Consider the following 24,878-nt stretch of genomic DNA (forward strand, 5'->3'; position numbering starts at 1 on the left):
AAACATTGGTATAGACAGGCCTATGAAAATAAGATACTTCAGCTTTAAAGGACCAGCACATTCCCAAGAGAAGCTCACCCACGCAGCTCAGTAGCAGGAGGTGCCCCTTGGTCAAGACATGAAACAAGGACCAAAAAGGAACAGTTCAGTAATACACACTAGGCTCTTGTATTGCCACTATTGGATTTAGTTGTGGTTACCAGTTTCTCAGGTTTCTCAGGTTATCACTACAATTGTGCAGAAGTTGTGTGGAGGATTTGAAATGATCATGGATTTCTTCGGCAGCGCCTTCCAAACCCGCGACGTCCACCACCTAGAAGGACAAGGGCAGCAAGAGCATGGTAACACCACCACCACCTCCAAGTCACACACCATCCTGACTTGGAAATATAGCGGCCGTTCCTTCATCGTCGCTGGGTCAAAATCCAGGAACTCCCTCCCTAACAGCACTGTGGGAGCACCTTCACCACACGGACTGCAGCGGTTCAAGAAGGCGGCTCACCACCACCTTCTCAAGGGCAACTAGGGATGGGCAATAACTGCTGGCCTTGCCAGCGACGCCCACATCCCATAAATGAATTTTGATAAAACATTTCACATTTTCGTGAAATGAGCTAGCAAATCACTCAGGACCCCTCCAGTAGTAAAATAGTTCAAGCACTTGCCGTCTAGTGCAAGAGCCTGTCTTCATTGTGTGCTTGGCTGATGGCAGCCTATGCCTTCAGCCGTCTCGGCCCCAAGCTCTGGAATTCCTTCCCCAAACCTCCCCACCTCTCTCTCTCGCTCTCCTTCAAAAGCGCTGCTTAAAACCTACCTCTTTGACCAAGTGTTTGGTTACCTCTCCTAATGTCTCCTGCTTTGGCTCGGTGTCAATGTTTGTCTGATGACGCTCCTGTGAAGCACTTTGGGACATCTTACTGCGTTAAAAGCACTATATAAATGCAAGTTGTTGTTCTAACAGCACCACCAACTGTGTGTGGAAACTGCTTTGTGGACACGGCTATGCTACTTTAAGCCAGGTTTACGTCCCCGCATATCCTTTTTCTCCCCTCTCTGCGACTGAAGGCACGGACTCATACTGGGTATGATTCCATAGATGTTGGGTGTGTTCTGGTATCCTGCCCCAGTAGTCATCATTGTGCCTTAACAGTAAGGTCAGGGTTCTCCTCTTTGGGGTGCAATTTAAGCCTCTATGCTACGTTTCTGACCCCAACCCATTTCCTCGGGTGGTGGGTTATTTCCGAAAGGCGGTGGGCTCCTGGTGACACTGCTGCAGCACCAGAAGAGGTGGTGAGGGACCTTAAAAGAAAGATAGACTTGCTTTTATATAGCGGCTTTCACGACCTCAGGACGTCCCAATGCGCTTTATGGCTTTGAAGTGTAGTCACTGTTGTAATATAGGAAACTAGGCAGCCAATTTGTGCACAGCAAGCTCCCACAAACAGCAATATGATAATGACCAGATAATCTGTTTTAGCGATGTTGGTTGAGGGATAAATACTGGCCAGGACACCCTTGCTCAAAATTGTGCCATGGAATCTTTTACATCCATCTGAAAGGGCAGACAGGGCCTCTGTTTAACGTCTTATCTGCAAGACGGCACCTCCGACAGTGCAGCACTGGAGTGTTGGCCTAGATTATGTGCTCAAGTCCCTGGAGTAGGAATTGAACCCACAGCCTTCTGACTCAGAGGCGAAGATGCTGCCCATTGAGCCACAGCCGACACCTTAAAGGGGCACAAGTGCCTCAAAGAAGGCATCAAGACTTCGACTGAAAGATTCAGCGGAGATCAAGACCTTCAGCAGGTATGTGACGGGCTCAAACTGGAGAGTGGGCTCCGAAAGGCCCTTTCCCTCCACTGGGGGACCCCGGGGCTGTTACCACCACTTCCTGGGGTTTATTGCCACCCGCCGCTTGCTGGCCCCAGTAAGTGATGGTAAATGTGGTGGACAAGGGGGAAATCCACCGGAGATCACGGTTCCGTCCTCTGCCACCGGTTGCATGTAGCAGGTAGGGAAGGAGTGGCTGGTGACTGCCCCGACGATGAAGGGAAATCCCGCTCATCACCTCCATGCTGATCCCGTCCTAATCTGAATTTCACACACATGTACTTCCCTGTAGGAACTCTAGCCAGTTTTTATTTCCCCTTTCCAAGTGTGGCGGTGCGGAGGTCAGCCGTCCCGCCCCCCAGTCTGGACGGCTTAGCGCTACACCAGACAATGTACCTACCAGCGGTGCCACCGTCACCTACCGATCCCTCAGTCCAAAAACGGAACCAGCAGTTCCTCACAGGAATTCCAGAAGGCATTACATTTTACGTTTCTGGAACACTAAGGAATTGGCTGGATGTCAGGCCGACTTCTAGTGAGACACTGCAACCATTGCCTACATGTAAGGAGACTTCTGGGCTGTTTGGTGATCTGTCTCAACAACGGGGTGTCGAGGTGCTAAAGAAACGACACTTTGGTTTCCTCTTTCTCCCCTGGGGATACCCCTTAAGCACTCCCCCCACCCCCACTGCTGTCTCAATCTGTAGCATGACCATCAAAAGACTTGCATTTATATAGCGCCTTTCACGACCTCAGGACATCTTAAAGCACTTTACAGCCAATGAAGTACTATTTAAGTGTGGTCACTGTTGTAATGTAGGAAACGCGACAGCCAATTTGCACACAGCAAGATCCCACAATAAGTAATGTGATAATGACCAGATAATCTGTTTATTCAGGTGATGTTGAGGGATAAATATTCACCAGGACGCCCGGGACAACTCCCCTGCTCTTCTTTGAAATAGTTCCGTGGAATGTTATTACGTCCAGCTGAGAGAGCAGACGTGGCCTTGGTTTAATGTCTCATCTGAAAGGAGGCCGAGATCCACTTCCTCCATCATAAAAGTCCACAACCTCCGAAACTGGAGGCTGGAAAGAGGGAAATATCGGAGGGGGGGGGGAAATCCAGGGGAATGTTATAGGGTAATGGGACCTACCGAAAAACTGAACACACCACAGAATCTCACACTAATTGGATCTGATCCAGTAGCACTTGGCTGAGTGATGACTGATGTCGGGAGAATTAACCATCATCCAATTGGACCAGCGAGTTTTTACAAAAAAAAAAGTTTTTTTATTTGTAAGCTTTGGTATTACTGCAGCGAGTTTAAAATACTGCGTCACCATGACTCCCAAACACACCATTACAAATTAATACAGTCTGGACTCTGATAAATGCATAACTGGTCGAGCCGAAAATCTTGCACATTGCCGATAATTTCCAATGGACCGATGTATAAGCTTGATTGCATGCGTTGCATCTGAACCCAAAGGGAAACTCTACCTGGGTCGGGGATCATTTGATGGCATTCGTTGAGACTTACCACCAGCAGAAATTGGCCAGTCTCTAACCATGATCGCATTGAATGGCGGAGCAGGCTCGAGGGGCCGAATGGCCTACTCCTGCTCCTATCTTCTATGTTTCTATGTTAACCACCCGCCCCCACCCCCCGCCATCACTTTCAGGTCCCAATCACAAGATCTTTGATTTCCTTGCTGATGGTATGCAGGTAACATCTGAAATAAGGACTACTACCCAGGGACAAGTACAAAATGAGACATCCAGTAGGGGCGAGACTGGGTCAGATCTATTACAGAAAACTAACGCGGAACGTGGGGAATTAATACGCTGGAGGTCCTGACTTGCCACGGTCAGGACTCTGGCCCTGTAAAAGTAAGGTAAAAACTTGGATTGTTCGTGTTTAGATATTTTGCCCAATGTGGCGTGGGGCCATACAAGGCAGGAAGGTCCAATCCCTACCCTGTGCTGGGTTAGTTGACCTCAACATTAGCAGCAGTGAAGATACTAAAACTGGCCTCAAACTGCTGACAAGTAGCCATTCCCAGAAAGTACCCACGGATGGACATTGTGCTGATACCATCCATGGCCAAACTGCCTGCCTACAATCACTGTCTGGGCTTGCACGTGACGAGTGACCTGTTTGGGAGAACAGCTAGTATTTGTGGGAATGTTTTCCAGCGAGCATCTGCACTGACAGGAGCGAGATCATTTTTTTTTTTTAAGGTTTAATAAAATACACAGTTAACGGCATTATGGGTGTGTTTTTAAAAAAAAAATTCTGCTCTTATCGCCAATTTTCAGAAGTTAACAGCAGTGGTCCCCCCCATCAGCAGTGAGGTGCTGTACGAGCACCCACACCAGAAGAGACCGTGAAAACAGCCTCCCTCCAAATCGCGTCAAATACAACTTCGGAGGAGAAATTAAAAGTGTGACCGACAGCCAGCAACGGGCTGGGCTGAGGAATAATCGGGCTGCTATGCAACTAAACCATTTTATGCATGGGGTCAAGATTATACGCTGAGGAGTTACGCCTGCATCAGGAACTCGATATAATAGAAGCAAAAGAAGAAATCATTTGGTACACTGAAATTCAAAGCTTGGGTCAGGTGTGCACTTATCGTGATGCAACTGAATTCAGACAGGTAATTTTAATGTTCCATTTTTTCATCCTTTACAATTGTGAGCTAGCTACAACTGCACTAGAATCTCTATTGTAACATACACAGTGCAATGAATTGTACATTTTTCCCAGCAATACAGATAGGGCGTCAGAAGGTGCATTTCTATTTATCTCCTGTAATCTTTACACCTCCAACATCCTACGTCTACTGTTTCTCAATTACAATCTCGCCTGATCACTTAGTAAAATGGCCACCGTCCTTTTAGTAAAGAAGGTTTACGTATTAAAAACAATCCGTAGAAAATAATAGGTTAGCGAGGGTTCAAACATTAAGGTGTAGTCTCTTCATTGGCTTTAGACATATACATATCTATCAGTGATCACTTAGTCACCACCATGTGCAGACCAAGCTCACCTTCAGCATCCCTCCCGTAATATCTGTTATGCTACACATAATTAACAGCATACATGAAATTCTGTCATTTAAAGGATTAAAGTGCCAATCAATTCCTTCTATGCTTTCTGCAAGCGACATGTAAATGGTTCAAATTTGAGCTTGTATTTTGTTTTCATATATCCAGGACGTTCTTTTTTTTTTTACTAAAACAGCACAATATTGCCACAGTATTTTTTGCAATATTTCAGACTTCTTAAGGATTCCAAAATCGACCACAGGTAGTTTTACAAAAACTCTACCAAGCAACATTATTGTCACCGCCTCCCCCCCCCCCCCCCTCTTTGTAACATCAGGTTCAACAGCAAACAGCAATACTTTGTCAAAAGAATTCGAGTTTTTTTTTAAGTCCCTTACGAAGGAGTTAGCTCTTTTTAAAAAAAAAATCACCTTTTTACTCATGTCTATTGACCTAGCAGACAGAATGACACATCGTCCCCCAAAAAAACATTAGCTTAAAAGCACAATTACAGACTCTACTCTCTTGAAAAGCCAAGGAGCCCACATCAAGGTAAACGTGAGCCCTCCCGCCAAGTAACAAAAAGAAAAGGTAAACTTTTAGAATACATTAGGAATGCCGCAAATCAAATCGATTTACCCAAACCACATCGGATGGACTGGGCTACTCCACAGGCTGCATAGCCAGATGCAGGCTCGGAAAATCTGGATATGTGGCATCCTATTGTAAATCTTATGTTGCTTTTGAGTAAACATCTCCCTCTTCCTCCCTCCCACACCACCCCGCCAACCCAACCCAACAAACAATAGCTTATATATAGTTGCGTTGGTTTATTTATAAAGTTGCTAAAAGTCTTTTTGTTTTGCGATTAGACAATATGGCAACTTAAAGACATTTTGAGAAACAGCATGGCAAAGGCCCGGCAATGGCAGAACCAGGGTTGGGATGAGTGCAGCGTCACAAAGATACACGCAAACAAGTACCGTGCCTCTGCTCCGTTTGGACAATATCTGAACCGTTTAAAAAAAAAAGTGATTCTTGCCATGGTCAAAGTGCCCGCCGTCCTTCACTGCGTGCGAGTGCCCACCTTCCGGTTTTAAGATCATGCAGTACGTCTCATCGTGACTAACGGAGAGCCACTGAAGCTAATGCCAGTAAAGACACACTCAGAATGCATGGCAGGGAAAACTTCAAGAGTAATGCAAAAATTTGAGGCAAAGCAGGTCTGCCGCTAAGTGCGTCTCATTTTTTTTTCCTGTTGTGTTTTTGTTCCGTTTTGTTTCCAAAGGATGCAATTTTGAGATTAGTCTCTGCACGTTTCAATACTGCACGCACCACTACAGCGTCCTCAGTTTTTAGTTCCCACGTTGCTGCATTCGCTACTCATCGGTAGTCTCTCGTCCTGCGTGTCGTGTGTGTGTCTGCGTGGGCACTATGTTATGATGTTAGACAGAAATTCTAAGAAGCGCTTTGAGTACTGTTCGGGATTAACTGTCGAGATCTCGGCACCAGCCTGCAATGCACAAACAAACGACGTGTTATTCGAAAAGAGAATTGCGCTTAGCAACCACGAACCCGTCACCAAGCAAAGAAAAGAAATGGAACAGTAAAATGGTTGCCATTTTCCCCCCCCAAGAAACCGTAACCAGTGTTCCCTCTAATTTTTTTTGGGGGGCCGCATGGTCCCTTTCACGGGCTGCGCGACTACATTCAAAAATCGGCGCATGCGCGGTTTTCGCATTTAAGAGCTGGTAAGCTGGCTGCGCAGGAGCTCCAGAGCGCTGCACGGCCGCCCAGCTTAAAGGGAACATTGTGGAAACAAACAAATTAATCAGATTTGATCATTTATTGGCCCTGCCCCCACAGGAACATTTCTCCCCCCCACCAGCCCCCACACCCTCCAATTTTCTCCTCGAAAGGCACTGACTCGTGCTGGGGGGTGCAGTTCCCCCGGGACCAGCAGCCTTCGGTATCTCATCTAAGCAGCTATTCTTCATGTGCGAGCCTAGGACAGTGGGCCTCAAGCTGGCTAATCAACTGTGTGGGGAATCACAGCTCAGCCTGATCTGATTCGCACCTGACACGCATCCGCACACACGCATCCACACACACGCATACGCACGGACGCATCCACACGCACGGACGCACGCATACACACACACACATCCACGCACACACATATCCACACACACGCACGCAACCACCCACACACATCCACATTTCCCCACTAACTTCTCAAGGTTAGGATAAGGCAGCAAAACTTTCTGTAAGTTACTCACTCAAAAACAGGATAAAAGCACAAACCTAGTGGCTGACTCGGTTGTGCCATTAGATTCAGTTCATTTTATCTATCTAGATAATCTTCGGCGTGTATAATTAGATCAGACTCCCTCACAACATTGTTTATACTGTAATGCCCTAAATTAAATATAAATGGTTATCTGACCTAACGTTGGCCGATAAAATTTGCAATTGTGTATTTCTGCTCCTTTTGTAGATCCTTTTATCTAATCAAATCACAAAGTAATGTGTCTGCAACTTCCCATCCTAATCTTAAATGCGTGCTAATAATATTAAATGGATCTAAAAATATGCTAGAACAAAACTATCAATTAAAGACTGCCACTAATGAATTACAAACTCATGCTGGAACAACCAAAGACAGGGCAGTTCTAATAGGCAGTAACAGCACTACATATAGTAAAATAAATCATATCATTTCTTGTTGTCTCCCCTCCTCTCCTGATAGTGCTGACTCTCAGTTTCCCCAGACATGGTCCACATTTTGGCTATTCTTGATGGATAAGCCTGGACCACCTTAAACATTCACTCCCTCCACCACCGGCGCACTGTGGCTGCAGTGTGTACCATCTACAAGATGCAGCAAGTCTTCGACAGCACCTCCCAAACCTGCCACCGAGAATGACAAGGGCAGCAGGTTCATTGGAGCGCCATCACCTCCAGGATCCCCTACAAGTCACGCACCATCCCCACTTGGACATATATCTCCGTTCCTTCACCGTCCCTACCTAACGGCACTGTGGGAGCACCTTCAACTAACGGACTGCAACTGTTCAAGAAGAAGTCTCACCACCACCTTCTCAAGCACAACTAGGGATGGGCAATAAATGCTGGCCTTACTAGCGACGCCCACATCCTGTGAATGAAGAAAGAAAAGGGCAGCGAGTATAGGCAGGTTGTTTGAACACAGCGGATTTCAGAACCCACTGTGATCAACTGACTCCACTGTCATCAATAAACCCAATAAAGATTTCAGGAGAAGCTTCTTCACCCAGACAGTGGTTGGAATGTGGAACTTGCTGCCACGAGGAGTAGTTGAGGAGAATAGCGTGGACGCATTTAAGGGGAAGCTAGATAACTACATGAGGGAGAAAGGAATAGAAGGATATGCTGATAGGGTGAGATGTACGGTGGGAGGAGGATCCTGTGGAGCATAAACGCAGATTGGGTGACCGCTTTGCGGAACACCTCCGTTCAGTCCGCAAGCGCGACCCCGAGCTTCTGGTCGCCTGTCACTTTAATTCTCCCCTCCACTCCCACTCTGATTTCTCCGCCCTCGGCCTCTTGCACTGTTCCAATGAAGCTCAATGTAAGCTCGAGGAACAGCACCTCATCTTTCAATTAGGCACTTTACAGCCTTCTGGACTCAACATCGAGTTCAACAATTTCAGACTATAAATTGGCCCCTGTATTTCTTTCTTTTGTTTCCTCACATGGTAGCTGTTAATGTTGCTGCCATCATCACCCACACATCATCTAGAGCCATCTTTTGTTTCTTAACTTGTCCCATTACCATCTCCTTTTGCCTCGCACCATCATCCCTTTTGTCAGTCAATCTCTCCTGCCTTCCATCCTATCACAGACCTTCCCTTTGTTCTTTCCTCCCTGCCCCTGCTTAAAAATCTCTCCTTCCTAACCTTTTCCAGCTCTGACGACGGGTTCGACCTAAAACCTTGACTCTGTTTCTCCTCTCCTCGATGCTGCCTGACCTGCTGAGTGTTTCCAGCACTTTCTGTTGTTATTCCAGCATAGGCCAGTTGGGCCAAATGGCCTGTTTCTGTGCTATAAATTCCATGAAATTCTATGTAGCCAAGTCTGACCTGTCCTCGCTCACGCACACAGTGATGAGGAATGGGAACACTGACGAATTATTTTCCTTCATAGTCAAGGGGCAAACATTTTTTTAAAAATTTGTTTTCAGGAGATGGATGATGCTAGTAGGGCCACATTTATTCAATTATTGTCCATACCTAGTGGGCCTTCTTTCATAATGACAACTCAAAATGTGGGACTGGAGTCACGTATAGGCCAGGAGTGGCAGGTTCCCTTATCTGAAGGGATGCTAATTGCACTTGTTGAAATTAAATAAAGACATGTAGAAAACCAGTTGTTAACTGAGAGGAAACAATTTTTAAGAACTTAAGAACATAAGAAATAGGAGCAGGACATTCGCCCCTCGAGCCTGCTCCGCCATTCAATAAGATCATGGCTGATCTTCGACATCAACGCCACTTTCCCGCCCGATCCCCATATCCTTTGATTCCCTTCGTACCCAAAAATCTATCGATCTCTGTCTTGAATATACTCAATGACTGAGCCTCCACAGCCCTCTGGGGTAGAGAATTCCAAAGATTCACCACCCTCTGAGTGAAGAAATTCCTCCTCATCTCTGTCCTAAATGACCGACCCCTTATTCTGAGACTGTGACCCCCTAGTTCTAGACTCCCCAGCCAGGGGAAACGTCCCCCCAGCATTTGATACTCCCGCCACCTCAAACGCACTGTTTAAGGCAGGTAGCTCCTGATTTTTTCACTGACCATAGAACATCAACTGTACTGAGTATTTGAGACAATTTTAAAAAAATGCTGGAAACACGCAGCAGATCTCTCAGCATCTGACAGAGAAAAGACGGGCTGATGTTTCGGAGGTAGGGTTCTGATGAAGGGTCCACACTGAACCGTTAATTGGTGTTTTCTTTTTTCCAGAGGCCGATGAATCTGCTGAGCACTTCCAGCATTTTCTGTTTTATTTCAGATTTCCAGTTTTTTTGTTGTTGGCTGGTCTGTGTGAAGGCAAGCAATGAGAAAGGACACATTCTCCCAGTTTGGGCCCAATGTCAGAATCAAACACACCCAGATCCTGTAGAGGTGAACGTCACTGCAGAACTTTACATACACTACTTGCGTCCGAGTGCCTGAACGCCAGGCTAAGAGGCAGCACTGGATCAACATAACAAGTTCGCTCACTCCCCTACAATCACAGGCCAATGGTTTCTCCCTGACTGCCACTGCAAAATTACTACCAGGCACATTTATCCTGTGGATCAGGGTCCACTGGGAACCTAAGCAAAGCTCACTTTCCATATGACCTATAATGAGAGAAAATGAGAGGGAGTGACAGAGAGCTTGTGCAATGAGAGGCAGCAAAACAAAGAGTGTGAGAGAAAGAGTGATCGAGACAGCGAGAGAGAGGAACGAGAGAAAGAGCGATCGAGAAAGAGTGATCGAGACAGCGAGAGAAAGAGTGATCGAGACAGCGAGAGAGAGGAACGAGAGAAAGAGTGATCGAGACAGCGAGAGAGAGGAACGAGAGAAAGAGCGATCGAGACAGTGAGAGAAAGAGTGATCGAGACAGCGAGAGAAAGAGTGATCGAGACAGCAAGAGAGAGGAACGAGAGAAAGAGTGATCGAGACAGAGAGAAAGAGTGATCGAGACAGCGAGAGAGAGGAACGAGAGAAAGAGCGATCGAGACAGTGAGAGAGTGAACGAGACAACGAGAGAGAGGAACGAGAGAAAGAGCGATCGAGACAGAGAGAGAGAGGAGCGAGAGAAAGAGTGATCGAGACAACGAGAGGGGAACGAGAGAAAGAGCGATTGAGACAGTGAGAGCAAGAGTGATCGAGACAGTGAGGGAAAGAGTGATCGAGACAGAGAGAGAGAGGAGCGAGAGAAAGTGTGATCGAGACAGTGAGAGAAAGAGTGATCGAGACAGCGAGAGAGAGGAACGAGAGAAAGAGCGATCAAGACAGTGAGAGAAAGAGTGATCGAGACAGCAAGAGAGAGGAACAAGAGAAAGAGCGATCGAGACAGTGAGAGAGTGATCGAGACAGCGAGAGAGAGGAGCGAGAGAAAGCGCGATCGAGACAGTGAGAGAAAGAGTGAACGAGACAACGAGAGAGAGGAACGAGAGAAAGAGCGATCAAGCCAGAGAGAGGGGCGAGAGAAAGAGTGATCGAGACGAGAGAGAGGAACGAGAGAAAGAGCGATTGAGACAGTGAGAGCAAGAGTGATCGAGACAGTGAGAGAAAGAGTGATCGAGACAGTGAGAGCAAGAGTGATCGAGACAGCGAGAGAGAGTGATCGAGACAGCAAGAGAGAGGAGCGAGAGAAAGAGCGATCGAGACAGTGAGAGAAAGTGCGAGAGAAAGAGCGATCGAAACAGCAAGAGAGGAGTGAGAGAAAGAGTGATCGAGACAAGTGAGAGAAAGAGTGCGAGAGAAAGAGTGATCGAGACAGCAAGAGAGAGGAGCGAGAGAACGAGCGATCGAGACAGTGAGAGAGTGATCGAGACAGTGAGAGAGGAGTGAGAGAAAGAGCGATCGAGACAGAAAGAGAGAGGAGCGAGAGAAAGAGCGATCGAGACAGTGAGAGAGAGGAGCGAGAGAAAGAGCGATCGAGACAGTGAGAGAAAGAGCGATCGAGACAGTGAGAGAGGAGCGATCGAGACAGTGAGAGCAAGAGTGATCGAGACAGTGAGAGAGAGTGCGAGAGAGAGTGCGAGAGAAAGAGTGCGAGAGAAAGAGCGATCGAGGCAGCGAGAGAAAGTCTATATAAATGCAAGTTTTTTTCTTTCTACATCAACACAGCAAGCACTGGGCCTTGGATTAACGCCTCAGCCGAAAGACGGCACCTCCAACAGTGCAGCACTCCTTCAAGTATTGCACTAACGTGTCAGCCTCGATAATGAGCTCAAGTCTCTGGAGTGGGACTTGAACCCACAACCTGCTGACTCAGAGGCGAGAATGCTGCCCACTGAGCCACAGCTGACACTCGCAGACAAGAGGGTTTCTTAATTTTACACTCACATTGTTAACATCTGTGAACGGAAGAAAATACAACCCGGTTTTTAAAGTGCTCCTACCCAATGTTCCCGTTAAGGTGTGCGGCTGCGCAGTAATCTCAAAGGTCCCGCGCAGGCTGCTCACCAGCTTTTGCACTGGAAATACCGCACAGGCATTTAAAGGGACCGCGCATTAAGAGCAACAGGCTGCGCAGAACAAACTGCAGCTGACAGGGAACATTGCTCCTACCCCCTCTAAATGCACCCTCTTCCCCAAAGCTTTCAGTTTTAATTGTCCGAGGTGATGCACTTACCCCATGTTTGACTGTTTTGGCAGCGTGGGCAGCCTTCTTCTTTGCATCATAGTGAGTTAAAATGTCAATTATGGCCATGAAGAAAACTTCCTTCCTTGGAGCATCTGGAAAATTAGCCAGTATTACTGACATTAGAGAATAAGACCATTACAAGGCAGTTACGATACCAGCACTCAAACAAACACACATGTTTCTTCTAGCAGTTTCGTGCCCCGTAGCTTTGCTCACTTATGTCTGCAGACTTTCCCCAACATTCACGCAGTTCTCATGGTGGGTGGCACTGGGAGACGGAACAGAGCAGCTAGTATGCTGCATTGTGTTTGAAGCACACCGTCTAATTGGCTAACCACAATTTCCGTGGCGACGGTCAATCCCAGTAGAGTTTCCGGTCATCTCCATGGCAATCGTGGCTACCTAATTAGGCACTGCATCGGTGAACCATGGAATCGATGGCAATGTGAGCCAAGTCAACAACCCCCCGCCCACCCCCCCCCACCCCCCCGCCGGTTTGTGAGATTTAAAGTTTAAAAAAAAACACTTATACTGTACCTCACTTCAAGAACCACAGTTGTAACAACCTCACCCTCATTATAGAGCTCTTTGTCATGGCAAATTAAATTGCAGGCAGCCCAACTCCAGCTAGTTGCCTGACCTGAATATTAGAGCTACATGGATGGTAAATTCTACCAGGTGCTGGACATCAAAATACAACTACTTGTTCTGCTGCAGCCAAGAATCCAGAGTGTGGGGGAAAAAATTATTAAAATGCTCAGTTGTATTTTGCTGGTTTATGCAAAACTAGGGCCCAACTCCGATGAAATATCTTGTGGACAATTAAGAGTGCAGGTGACAGGAGAGTGGGTAACGGGTTCCACTGTACGAAATAAAGGGTTGGTCCACATTCAGACTGTAATACTGTTTTCTCTAGGTTAGATTCAACAACTAAAAAAAAAGACTTGCATTTATATAGCGCTTTTCACGATCTCAGGGCATCCCAAAGCACTTCACAGCCAATTAACTACTTTTGAAGTGGAGTCACTGTTGTATTGTAGGAAACGCAGCAGCCAATTTGCGCACAGCAAGCTCCCACAAACAGTAATGTGATAATGGCTAGATAATGTTTTTTTAGTGATGATGATTGAGGGATAAATATTGGCCAGGACACCGGGGATAACTCCCCTGCTCTTCTTCAAAATAGTAGCCCTGGGATCTTTTACTTGCACCCGAGAGAGCAGACGGGGCCTCGGTTTAATGTCTCATCTGAAAGACGGCACCTCCGACAGTGCAGCACTCCCGACAGTGCAGCACTCCCTCAGCACTGCACTGGAGCGTCAGCCTAGATTTTTGTGCTCAAGTCTCTGGAGTGGGACTTGAACCCACAACCTTCTGACTCAGAGGCGAGGGTGCTGCCCACTGAGTCACGGCTGACAGCTAAACACAACATCTACATGAACTACAGTCCTCTACAGACTCGTGCTATTCTTAAAACTTGAGGGCTGGGAAAGAAACGAGAAAGAAAGTCGTGAATCTACACAAGTGCTTTTCACCACATTGTGGAAATATCTCCAAACATTTCACATACAATAAATTACATTCGTTGTGATGCAGTCAACTGCGACAGCTGTTCTGCACCAACAATGTCCCATCAACAGCAATGACATGAATGACCAGCCAATGTGTTTTTCTGGGTGGGATTGGTTGAGGGAGGAATGTTGGCCAAGACACTCTTCTTCAAATACTGTAATGGGATATTTAACATTCATCTGAAGGAAGGTATCGTCGACAATGCAGCACTCCCTCTGTACCGCACTGGGGTGTCAACCTGGATCATGTGCTCGAGTCCTGGTGTGGGGTTCAAACCCCATACTTTCTGGCCCAGAGGCGAATGTGCTGCCAACTGAGTCAAAATGACATAAATTAAGCACCATCAAACAATGCCTGTACTTTTAAAATCATTTACTCATTTTCCATAAGAAAAACGAATGGGCTTTAACACCGGCACAGACGCGATGGGCCGAATGGCCTCCTTCTGTGCCGTAAATTTCTATAATTCAATGAACACTTAAGCAGGGAGGCACTGGTTTTGTATATAGATTTTTTTTAAACCACACATTTCAATATATCCTAGGGAAAAGATTCCTATACAACTTAAGACCACCAAGATGTAGTGATGACCAAACATCATGTGAATATTTCAGCCATAAAACCTGTATTAAAGACCACCCGTCGTTACATCAACAACAACTCCTTACAGGCAGGTTTCGCCAAGTGCTTCTCTGAGCTTAGCATTTTCTAACTAGCTTTAGTCAATTTAAACCCAATCTTTTGAAACAAGAACAATGAACCGAGCATCTGGCTTGCAGATGTTCAAAGCAAAAAATTACCCATTCTACTTAATTTTAACCAATCACGTTATTTGTCCAGTTGTTAATGACTCCCAATCGAGCTCATTTCCAACAAGCTCAGCATCTCCGTTAGTGGCTGCAGAATAGTCAGCTCCACCTGCTCCCCTTAATAGTTTTCTAATTACTGCGCCACACATGCGCTCAGATTTTTGCAGAGTGGGAGTTTATCTCCTCCCCCACGAAGTCTGGTTCGCTTGGTTTTTTTGAAAACATTTTTGTTCTCGAGATGTGGGCCTTTTTCTTCAAGCAATTGATTTTAAAACGGAGTGCTTCGTTAGGCTACTTCAGCGAGCATTAAGAATCAACTGTGTAACGTGGGGCTGGACTCACATTGAGGACAGACTGGGGGAGGGGGTGGCAGGTTCCCTACCTGTGTCAGCCGTGGCTCAGTGGGCAGCACACTCGCCTCGGAGTCAGAAGGTTGTGGGTTCAAGTCCCCACTTCAGGCTGACACTCCCAGTGCAGTGCTGAGGGAGTGCTGTCTTTCGGATGAGATGTTAAACGTCTGTCCTCTCGGGCGGACGTAAAAAGATCCCACGGCCCTATTTCGAAGAGGAGCAGGGGCAGTTCTCCCCGGTGTCCTGGGGCCAATATTTATCCCTCAACCAACATAACAAAAAACAGATGATCTGGTCATTATCATATTGCTGTTTGTGGGAGCTTGCTGTGCGCAAATTGGCTGCCGTGTTTCCCACATTACAACAGTGACTACACTTCAAAAAGTACTTAATTGATTGTAAAGCGCTTTGAGACGTCCGGTGGTTGTGAAAGGTGCAAGTTTTTCTTTTCTTTCACTGTCTGAAACATCAAGGGGCACTCTGCTCTGTTCCCCCCCACCCCCGGCCCCTCCATCAGAGGCAGCAATAGACTCTGAAACAGGAGATCTATTAGACAGCAGCAATTCTCAGGCCTCCAGTGCCAAGCATCAAACAGATCTTCTTGCCACTGTCTTTGACCCAATGTCCTACAGTGACTGCTGATGTTACAGTGTAGAAAAAAAGACCAAGACAAACATGATTTTCCATTAAGTTCTGACGGTGCACCTCATTTTGCTTGCCAAATGTAACAAACCCATGCAAAAGTTAAACAAAACAAATGTACAGCTGGAAGCAATAAGCCTCAATTAACACTTACACCACACACTGATAAGCTGCAATACCACAAAAGTTTAAAGCTAGGATGAGGTGCACTATTCAGAGACACTTCGTTCTTAATCAGATCTCATGTCTTATAAATTAACAACAACCTGTATTTATATATTTGAGGGGGACACCCTCAAAGCCTCCTTGAAAAAGTGCAACATCCCCACCGACACCTGGGAATCCCTGGCCCAAGACCGCTCAAAGTGGAGGAGAAGCATCTGGGAAGGCGCCGAACACCTCGAGTCTCTTCGCCAGGAGCAAGCGGAAGCCAAGCGCAGGCAGCGCAAGGAGCGCACGTCAACCCAAGCACCCCACCCACCCGCCCCTTCCACCACCGTCTGCCCCACCTGTGACAGAGACTGTAGGACTCATCAGTCACCTGAGAACTCATTTTTAATGTGGAAGCAAGTCATCCTCGGTTCTCGAGGGACTGCCCAAGAGAAGAGTATTTATATAGCACCTTTAACGTAGTAAAACGTGCCAAGGCGCGTCGCAGGAGCGATTACCAAACAAAATCTGCTGTCCTTACCCAGTCTGGGCCTATATGTGACTCCAAATCCACAGCAATGTTAACTACTCTGTGAAATGGCCCAGCAAATCACTCAGTTGTATTCAAGAAGGCGGCCCACCACCACTTTCTCCAGGGTGATTAGGGATGGGCAATAAATGCTGGCCTTGCCAGCGACGCCCACATCCCAGGAACAAATTTTTTAAAAAGGAGCCACGTAAGGAGTTATTAGGACAAACAGGTAGGTTTTAAGGAGCGTCTTAAAGGAGAAGAAGTAGAGAGGCGGAGAAGTTTAAGGAGGGAATTCCAAAGCTTAGGGCCTATTTAGGGGGAAAAATTCAGTTGATTTGAGCCTCGAGTTAGCTCCACTCCCACTGTGATTTCTCCATCCGCGGCCTCTTACACTGTTCCAATGAAGCTCAACGTAAGCTCGAGGAACAGCACCTCATCTTTCGATTAGGCACTTTACAGCCTTCTGGACTCAACATCGAGTTCTACAATTTCAGACTATAACCTCGGCCCCTATTTTTTCTTTTTTTCTCTCGCATGGCAGCTGGCGATCATTCTGCCAGTGCCATTTTCACCTCATTTAGAGTCATCTTTTGTTTCTTTACTTGTCCCATTACCATCTCCTTTTGCCTTACACCATCATCCCTTTTGTCTTTTAATCTCTCCTGCCTTCCAGCCTATCACAGACCTTCCCCTTTGTTCTTTCCTCCCCTTCTCCCTTTCCCTTACACTTGCTTAAAAATCTGCTACATCTCTACCTTTTTCCAGTTGTGACAAAGGGTCATTGACCTGAAGCGTTAACTCTGTTTCTCTCTCTAGCGACAGTCATAGTCATAGAGGCACAGAAGGAGGCCATTCGGCCCATCGAGTCCATGCCAGCTCTCTGTAGAGCAATCCAGTCAGTCCCATTCCCCCGCTCTATCCCCGTAGCCCTGCAAGTTTATTTCCCTCAAGTGCCTATCCAGTCTCCCCTTGAAAACATTGAGTGTCTCCGCCTCCACCACTTCCGTCGGCAGCGAGTTCCAGGTCCTCACCACTCGCTGCGTAAAAAAGTTTTTCCTCACGTCCCCCTGTATCTCTCGCCCAAAACCTTAAATCTGTGTCCCCTAGTCCTTGTACCATCAACTAGTGGGAACAGCCTTTCCCCGTCTAGCCTATCCAAACCCGTCATAATCTTGTACACCTCGATCAAATCACCTCTCACCCTCTTTTGCTCTAATGGAAACAAATGCAGCTTCTCCAACCTGTCCTTGTAGCCAAGATCCACCATCCCCTGGAACCATTCTGGTAAATCTCCTCTGCACCCTCTCAAGGGCCTTCACATCCTCCCTAAAGTGTGGTGACCAGAACTGGACGCAATACTCCAGTTGTGGCCTAACCAGCGCTTTATAAAGGTTCAGCATAACTTCTCTACTTTTGTACTTAATACCTCTATTTATGAAGCTCAAGAGCCCATATGCTTTGCTAACCACTCTCTCAATATGTCCTGCCACCTTCAGGGACCTATGCACATTAACTCCCAGGTCCCTCTGTCCCTGCACACTCTTTAAAACTGTGCCATTAAGTGTATATTGCCTCTCCCTGTTCCTTCTGCCAAAATGCATCACCTCACACTTCACACAGATGCTGCCTGACCTGCTGAGTATTTCCAGCATTTTCTGTTTTTATTTCAGATTTCCAGCAGCCGCAGTCTTTTGCTTTTGTAGGGATTAAATGTGTCGCACTCAGTAACACTGGCCGCAGGAAGGCGCAGTAAGAGACAGGTCTTCCCGCTTGCTAGCCTAAGTGAATTTGGCAATTTTATTTCGGGGCTGCGCAGAACCTGAGCGTCGCAAGTCAGCACTAACATCGCATTTAATCCAACATAAAATCTGCATCGGCGGCCAATCAATTTAAAGCAGATTAATATTTACCACCCAACAACTGATCACAAACAATTAACTCCATTTTATCTTTTCCTCGGAGTTTAAATTCTTGTTGCAAATTGCTCAGTTACAAGTGCAATATACCTTATGAAAACTTCCAGTTTCAGACTTTTAATATCATGCAAGTAGTTAGGAGCATCTTTTCCCATTTAGTTTTTGACTAATAAATATAAGATAGTCACTAATAAATCCAATAAGGAACTCAGGTGAAACTTCTTTACTCAGAGAGTGGTTAGAATGTGGAACTTGCTACTACAAGGAGTGGTTGAGGCGATTAGCACAGATGCATTTCAGGGGAAGCTAGATAAACACATGAGTCAGGAACAGAAGGGTATGCTGATGGGGTGAGATGAAGTAGAGTGGGAGGAGGCTCGTGTGGATCATAAACGCCGACATAGACTAGTTGGGCCGAAGGGCCTGTGCTGTAAATTCTATGTAATTCTAGATGCCAGGAAGAGCTTCCTAAACAATAAACAAACTTATATTGATGTAGTTTCTGTAATATTAAAATAAAACAACTTTGCAGAGGACCAAAATATCACATGAGCACAAGTCTGAGAGATTCCAGAGGTGCCCAATGCACGGACGAATAGATGGGGTTTGAAAGGTGAGGAGAGAGGAAATGAAGTGGACGACATTAGGGACTTAGTACCTGAGCCAAGGTTTCTAGGGTTAGGGTTAAGGCATATTGTTGGAACAACATAGAGGGAGCTCTACTTTGCATCTAGCCTGTTTTATACCTGATCTGCAAGTGCTTAATGGTAACAAGGATTGCCAAAGGTAACTGTTCCAGTCCCAGCAATGACATTACTTTATGAATTCTTCTAAACATTTCACAACCTTACAAAAAAGTGTAAAATACTGGACTATGAATTGAGAATAAATAATGCTTTGTGTACATTGCCCCAATAATAATGTCCCTTTTCATAATACACAGCAACACTATTCAAAGAAGAGTGGGGGAATTTTCCTCGGTGTCCTGGCCAATATTTACCCCTCAACTAACATCCCTACAGCAGATTATCTGGCCATTTATCTCATTGCTGTTTGTGGAGCCTTGCTGTGCGCAAATTGGCTGTCACGTTTCCTACATTACAGGAGTGGCTACACTTTAAAAAGTACTTAATTGGCTGCAAACCAATGAACTCACAACCTTCTGAATCGGAGGCGAAAGTGCTACCCACTGAGCCACGGCTGACAGAGAGAGAAAAGAGAGAGAGAGATTCGCCTTTGAGTCTCTATTGCACAGTTCTCTACCACTGACAGCAGACAAGCGGAGGTCTGGGAGTAAGTTACACGTGCATAAGCCATCTTAGCTGCGATGATTTATGTACAAAGGGTCTACAGTATGGGTTCCAGCCCCACGCCGGGTCACAAGTAATCAAGGTTGATGGAGGTGTTGCCCTTCATAAAAGACTTTAAACCAAAGTCCTGTCTACCTGTTCAGCGGGTGTTAAAGATCCCGTTGCATCATTCAAGGAATTCCTCAGCATTGTTTCCCTCAACCAATATCACCAAAAAAAAACAGATTGACTGGTTAATCATCTCATTGCTGTTGGTGGGTTGTCGCTGGGGCAGAATGGCTACATAACAGTAGTCACTGTACAGGAAACTTTGGTTTATCTGGAGGTTGTATGTCCGGAACCCTCGATCTACCGGCAGAAATCAGGAGCCGTTTTGTTAGTTTTTTTTTCTTCTCGTGGCTTTGTTTTCAACAGTCGGGCTCTGGAAAGTCTCTCTGAAGCTGTTGCTAAGCTACAGAGACGCTTCCAAGGTACGGGCTGTTTACAAGCTGTTGCTAAGCAACAGTGTTTGTTGTCAGATACGGAGATGAAAACCTCCGTATGCTTCAACATTAACTTTGTATGTCCGGCAGTTTTGATAGATCGGCAACAGCTCGGTCCCATCGGTGCCGGATATAACAAAGTTTCCTGTATCTCAAAAGTGATTCACCATGTGAAGCGTTTTGAGGCTTTTCAATGAAGTGATAAGGAACCGTATGAAAACAAGTATTTCTTTCTCTTTCATAAACAAGAGATTTTTTTTAGTACATTATTGGGATGTGGGTGACACTGGCAAGGCCTCCTTTCTTGCCTTGAGATGGTGGTCAGGGGCCTTTCCCTACCACCACTTCAGTCCCTGAGGTGATGCTGCTCCCACAATGGTGCTAGGTAGGGCTAGTTTACCTTTTATCAGAAACTTTAAACTAAAAGTAAACTTTTTTTGAACTAGTAACTTCAGAGCTATATGCTTACGGTCATGGCTCTTTATAGCATATACATCAACTGTTGGATCAAACTCTCCTGGTCCAAAGATTCGTGGGAAATTCAACATGTTTCCAGGACTGTCTGGTGGAGTTCCATACGAGCCAACCGGATGGCCCATTCCATCATTTTCACAATCCTCTTCATCGCCTTTCTCCTCCACTTCCATTTCTTCTTGCTCAGCACGATCCACATCATGGACACCAACTAACAGGCTGTAGTCCATGATCTTCAGCTGTGCTAAAAAACTGTTAAAAAAAATAAATGAGGCAAAGTTAGGAGGTTTAAGTATCTAGTCAAAGCCATCATCAGGGCAATAGGATGTAACTGCTGGAGAGTTTCGGTTATCTCTGGGAGTTTAACTTTGTTAATTTATCAAATGACATAAAAGTCACTTCAACAACTCTACTGTATATTCTGAAAAACTCCCATATAGTACCTCATTTTAGCTACATTGAGAAGTGAAACAGACTCACTTTAGTGCACCAGGCATTGCACGGAACACTTATTAGCTGCCTTTATTTTATACGAGGCAGTGCCAGCGGTGCCAAGTCCAGACAGCGGGGGGGGGGGGGGGGGTGGGGGGGGGAGGGGGTCAGTGCAGCTGGCTTCAACTTGAAAGTAAACTTTGTGGGACCCTCCGAGGCTCGTGTCTGGAAGACCTAAAGAGGCTGAATCCCTGGCAAGTCTTCTTTCGGGTTGCAGCCAGCTGTGCGAGACCCATGCGTCAGGAGCTGGCATCACCGACATGAATCATAGCACAGCATAACAGCAAGTATTGGTGCATGTTCAGTACCGGCCCCATTAATGCCGATTGCAGAGCCTGGCAACACTGTGGCGAACTTAGAGCCTTCAGATCAAGGCTGCAGTAGTTTTGCAGTGAGATGGTCTGTGGCTCGTGTGTAGATAGTAAAGCTGGTGCATCGCAAAATATGCACTAGTATTGGACCAAAATGACTGCCAGTCAGAGCTTCTAGTCAGGAACAAAGGAACGTAGGAACAGGAGTAGGCCATTCAGCCCTTGAAGCCTGTTCCGCCATTCAATTAGGTCATGGCTGATCTGTATGTTAACTCTATCCCTTAACACCCTTGCCTAACAAAAATCTAGCAACAACAGAAAATGCTGGGAACACTCAGCAGGTTAGGCAGCATCGTGAGAACTGGAAAAAGTTGGAGAAGTAACAGACTTTTAAGCAAGTGTTGGGGCAGGGAAAGGGAGAAGGGGAGGAAAGAACAAAGGGAAGGCCTGTGATAGGCTGGAAGGCAGGAGAGATTAAAAGACAAAAGGGATGACGGTGCAAGGCAAAAGGAGCCGATAATGGGAGATGTTAAGAAACAAAAGATGACTCGAGATGAGGTGTTAAGCGGCAATGGTAGAATCATCAACAGCTGCCCTGTGAGAGAGAAAGAAAACATGGGGGCCGAGGTTATAGTCTGAAATTGTTGAACTCAATGTTGAAACATCGCTTCCCATCCCTTCTTCCAATCTCACCCCCTGCCGTGTTTTCACTATCCCCTCTGACCTTCCCCTCTCTGACTCCGAACAATCAGTCCTCAGCAAAGACCTGAGCTTCATCCCCTTACGCCCCCCATCTCAATGAATTTCAAGCTCGGCACGAGGCCGAGCTCTTTCTCCGTTGCCGCCACCGCATCCAAAAATGTAGCAACCTCAGTTTTGACTTTTTCCAATTGACCCCCAGCCTCAACAGCTTTTTGGGGGTGAACGTTCCAGCTTTCCAATACCTTTTGTGTGAAGAGGTTCTTCCTGGCATCACCCCTGAAAGATCAGCAGAGCTTTTGGTCAGGAGGCTAGGATGTCTTGGGGCTCCTGGTCAGGACACCAATAGGCACCAGGGCACCTGGTTAGGACACCAATAGGTACCAGGGCTCCAGGTCAGGACACCAATAGGCACCAGGGCTTCTGGTCAGGACACCAATAGGCACCAGGGCTCCTGGTTAGGACACCAATGGGCACCAGGGCTTCTGGTCAGGACACCAATAGGCACCAGGGCTCCTGGTCAGGACACCAATGGGCACCAGGGCTCCAGGTCAGGACACCAATAGGCACCAGGGCTCCAGGTCAGGACACCAATGGGCACCAGGGCTTCTGGTCAGGACACCAATAGGCACCAGGGCTCCTGGTCAGGACACCAATAGGCACCAGGGCACCTGGTCAGGACACCAATAGGCACCAGGGCTCCTGGTCAGGACACCAATAGGCACCAGGGCTCCTGGTCAGGACACCAATAGGCACCAGGGCTCCAGGTCAGGACACCAATAGGCACCAGGGCTCCAGGTCAGGACACCAATAGGCACCAGGGCTCCTGGTCAGGACACCAATAGGCACCAGGGCTTCTGGTCAGGACACCAATAGGTACCAGGGCTCCAGGTCAGGACACCAATAGGCACCAGGGCTCCAGGTCAGGACACCAATAGGCACCAGGGCTCCAGGTCAGGACACCAATAGGCACCAGGGCTCCAGGTCAGGACACCAATAGGTACCAGGGCTCCAGGTCAGGACACCAATAGGCACCAGGGCTCCAGGTCAGGACACCAATAGGTACCAGGGCTCCAGGTCAGGACACCAATAGGCACCAGGGCTCCAGGTCAGGACACCAATAGGTACCAGGGCTCCAGGTCAGGACACCAATAGGCACCAGGGCTCCAGGTCAGGACACCAATAGGCACCAGGGCTTCTGGTCAGGAGACCAGCAGCAGTTAGGTTACCAACATTTAAAATGTATTTTTTTTTTTAAAAACACGGGTCTTAACTTCAAATGCTAGGAACTTGAATGGATAACTTAAATAGGCCAATCAAAAGCTACATAAGAACATAAGAAATAGGAGCAGGAGTAGGCCAATCGGCCCCTCGAGCCTGCTCCGCCATTCAATAAGATCATGGCTGATCTGATCCTAACCGCCAATCCACTATCATAGAACCATCTCCTGAATCTAACAGAATTAGACACACGAAATAGGAGCAGGATCAGGCTACACGGCCCCTGGGCCCGCTCCGCTACCCACAGGGCCATGACCGATCCGAACCTAGACTCATGTCCAAATTCCTGCCCGCTCCCCGTAACCCTTAATTCCCTTTACTTCTAGGAAACTGTCTATTTCTGTTTTAAATTTATGTAATGATGTAGCTTCTACAGCTTTTTGGGGCAGCATATTCCATGGACCTACCACCCTCTGAGTGAAGTAGTTCCTCCTCATCTCAGTTTTGAAAGAGCAGCCCCTTATTCTAAGACTATGCCCCCTAGTTCTAGTTTCACCCATCATCGGGAACATCCTCCCCGCATCCACCCGATCCAACCCCTTCACAATCTTATATGTTTCAATAAGATCGCCTCTCATTCTTCTGAACTCCAATGAATAGAGTCCCAATCTACTCAACCTCTCCTCATATGTCCATCCCCTCATCCCCGGGATTAACCGAGTGAACCTTCTTTGTACTGACTCGAGAGCAAGTATGTCCTTTCTTAAGTATGGACACCAAAACTGTACGCAGTATTCCAGGTGCGGTCTCACCAATACCTTGTACAACTGAAGCAATACCTCCCTATTTTTATATTCTATCTCCCTAGCAATGAAAGCCAACATTCCATTGGCCTTCTTAATCACTTGCTGCATCTGCATACTAACCTTTTGAGTTTCGTGCACCAGGACCCCCAGATCCCTTTGTACTTCAGTACTTTCCAGTTTCTTGCCATTAAGATACAAACTCTGTCAGATCAACACTGGGGTGGGGGGAACGGGACTCTCAATTATCAACCAAATTTCATTAACTTCAAGGGTCTGGGCCCACTTCCATTACAGCAGGAAAATGAGGTGCACTGTACCTAGCATAGGCCTGGTATTAATACCACTATATGCAAGACCTCTGCCAGCAGGGAATAGTATTTAGGCTACCGTATTAACACGAAATGATACTTTTACTTGAACAGGGAGTCACCCTGCAGTGGCTCCTTTTCAGGTGCAAAAAATGAATATTTTCATGTAAACTGCAACCACCGACAATAGCTGGATTCTATACTGGATAGGCACTTGAGGGAAATAAACTTGCAGGGCTATGGGGATAGAGCGGGGGAATGGGACTGACTGGATTGCTCTACAGAGCCGGCACGGACTCGATGGGCCGAATGGCCTCCTTCTGTGCCGTATGACACTATGGGGGAAAAATTCAGTATCGCCCCGTTTGGGGCGCCATTATCGGCCGTGCGCAAAGTTTAGCGCCTGGCACTAATTATCGCCTCCGATGACAAACTTGGCTTTTGTCGCCGCTGGAGGTGATTGGAGCGCTAAATCAGGTGCTTCACACCTGTCTTAAGGCGCAAAGTCAGAGG

General features: G+C 46.8%; 1 protein-coding gene across 1 annotated transcript in view; it reads right to left on the bottom strand.

The window, feature by feature from the left end:
• Positions 1–4,484: 4,484 nt before the first annotated feature.
• The window catches only part of LOC147101038 (phosphatidylinositol 5-phosphate 4-kinase type-2 beta-like), a 148,273-nt gene continuing 127,879 nt past the window's right edge, over positions 4,485–24,878 (bottom strand). Inside the window, exons 9-12 of the mRNA XM_085966207.1 lie at positions 23,925–23,929; positions 20,524–20,780; positions 12,280–12,404; positions 4,485–6,397 (exon numbers count right to left, since the gene is read on the bottom strand). Coding sequence (XP_085822333.1) covers positions 6,317–6,397; positions 12,280–12,404; positions 20,524–20,780; positions 23,925–23,929 — 468 coding nt within the window. The 3' untranslated portion in view covers positions 4,485–6,316. The remainder of the gene's footprint in view (positions 6,398–12,279; positions 12,405–20,523; positions 20,781–23,924; positions 23,930–24,878) is intronic.

Source organism: Somniosus microcephalus, chromosome 24, assembly GCF_052327205.1.
Source record: "Somniosus microcephalus isolate GS21.2 chromosome 24, FLI_Smic_1.0, whole genome shotgun sequence".
NCBI classification, from domain to species: Eukaryota; Metazoa; Chordata; class Chondrichthyes; order Squaliformes; family Somniosidae; genus Somniosus; species Somniosus microcephalus.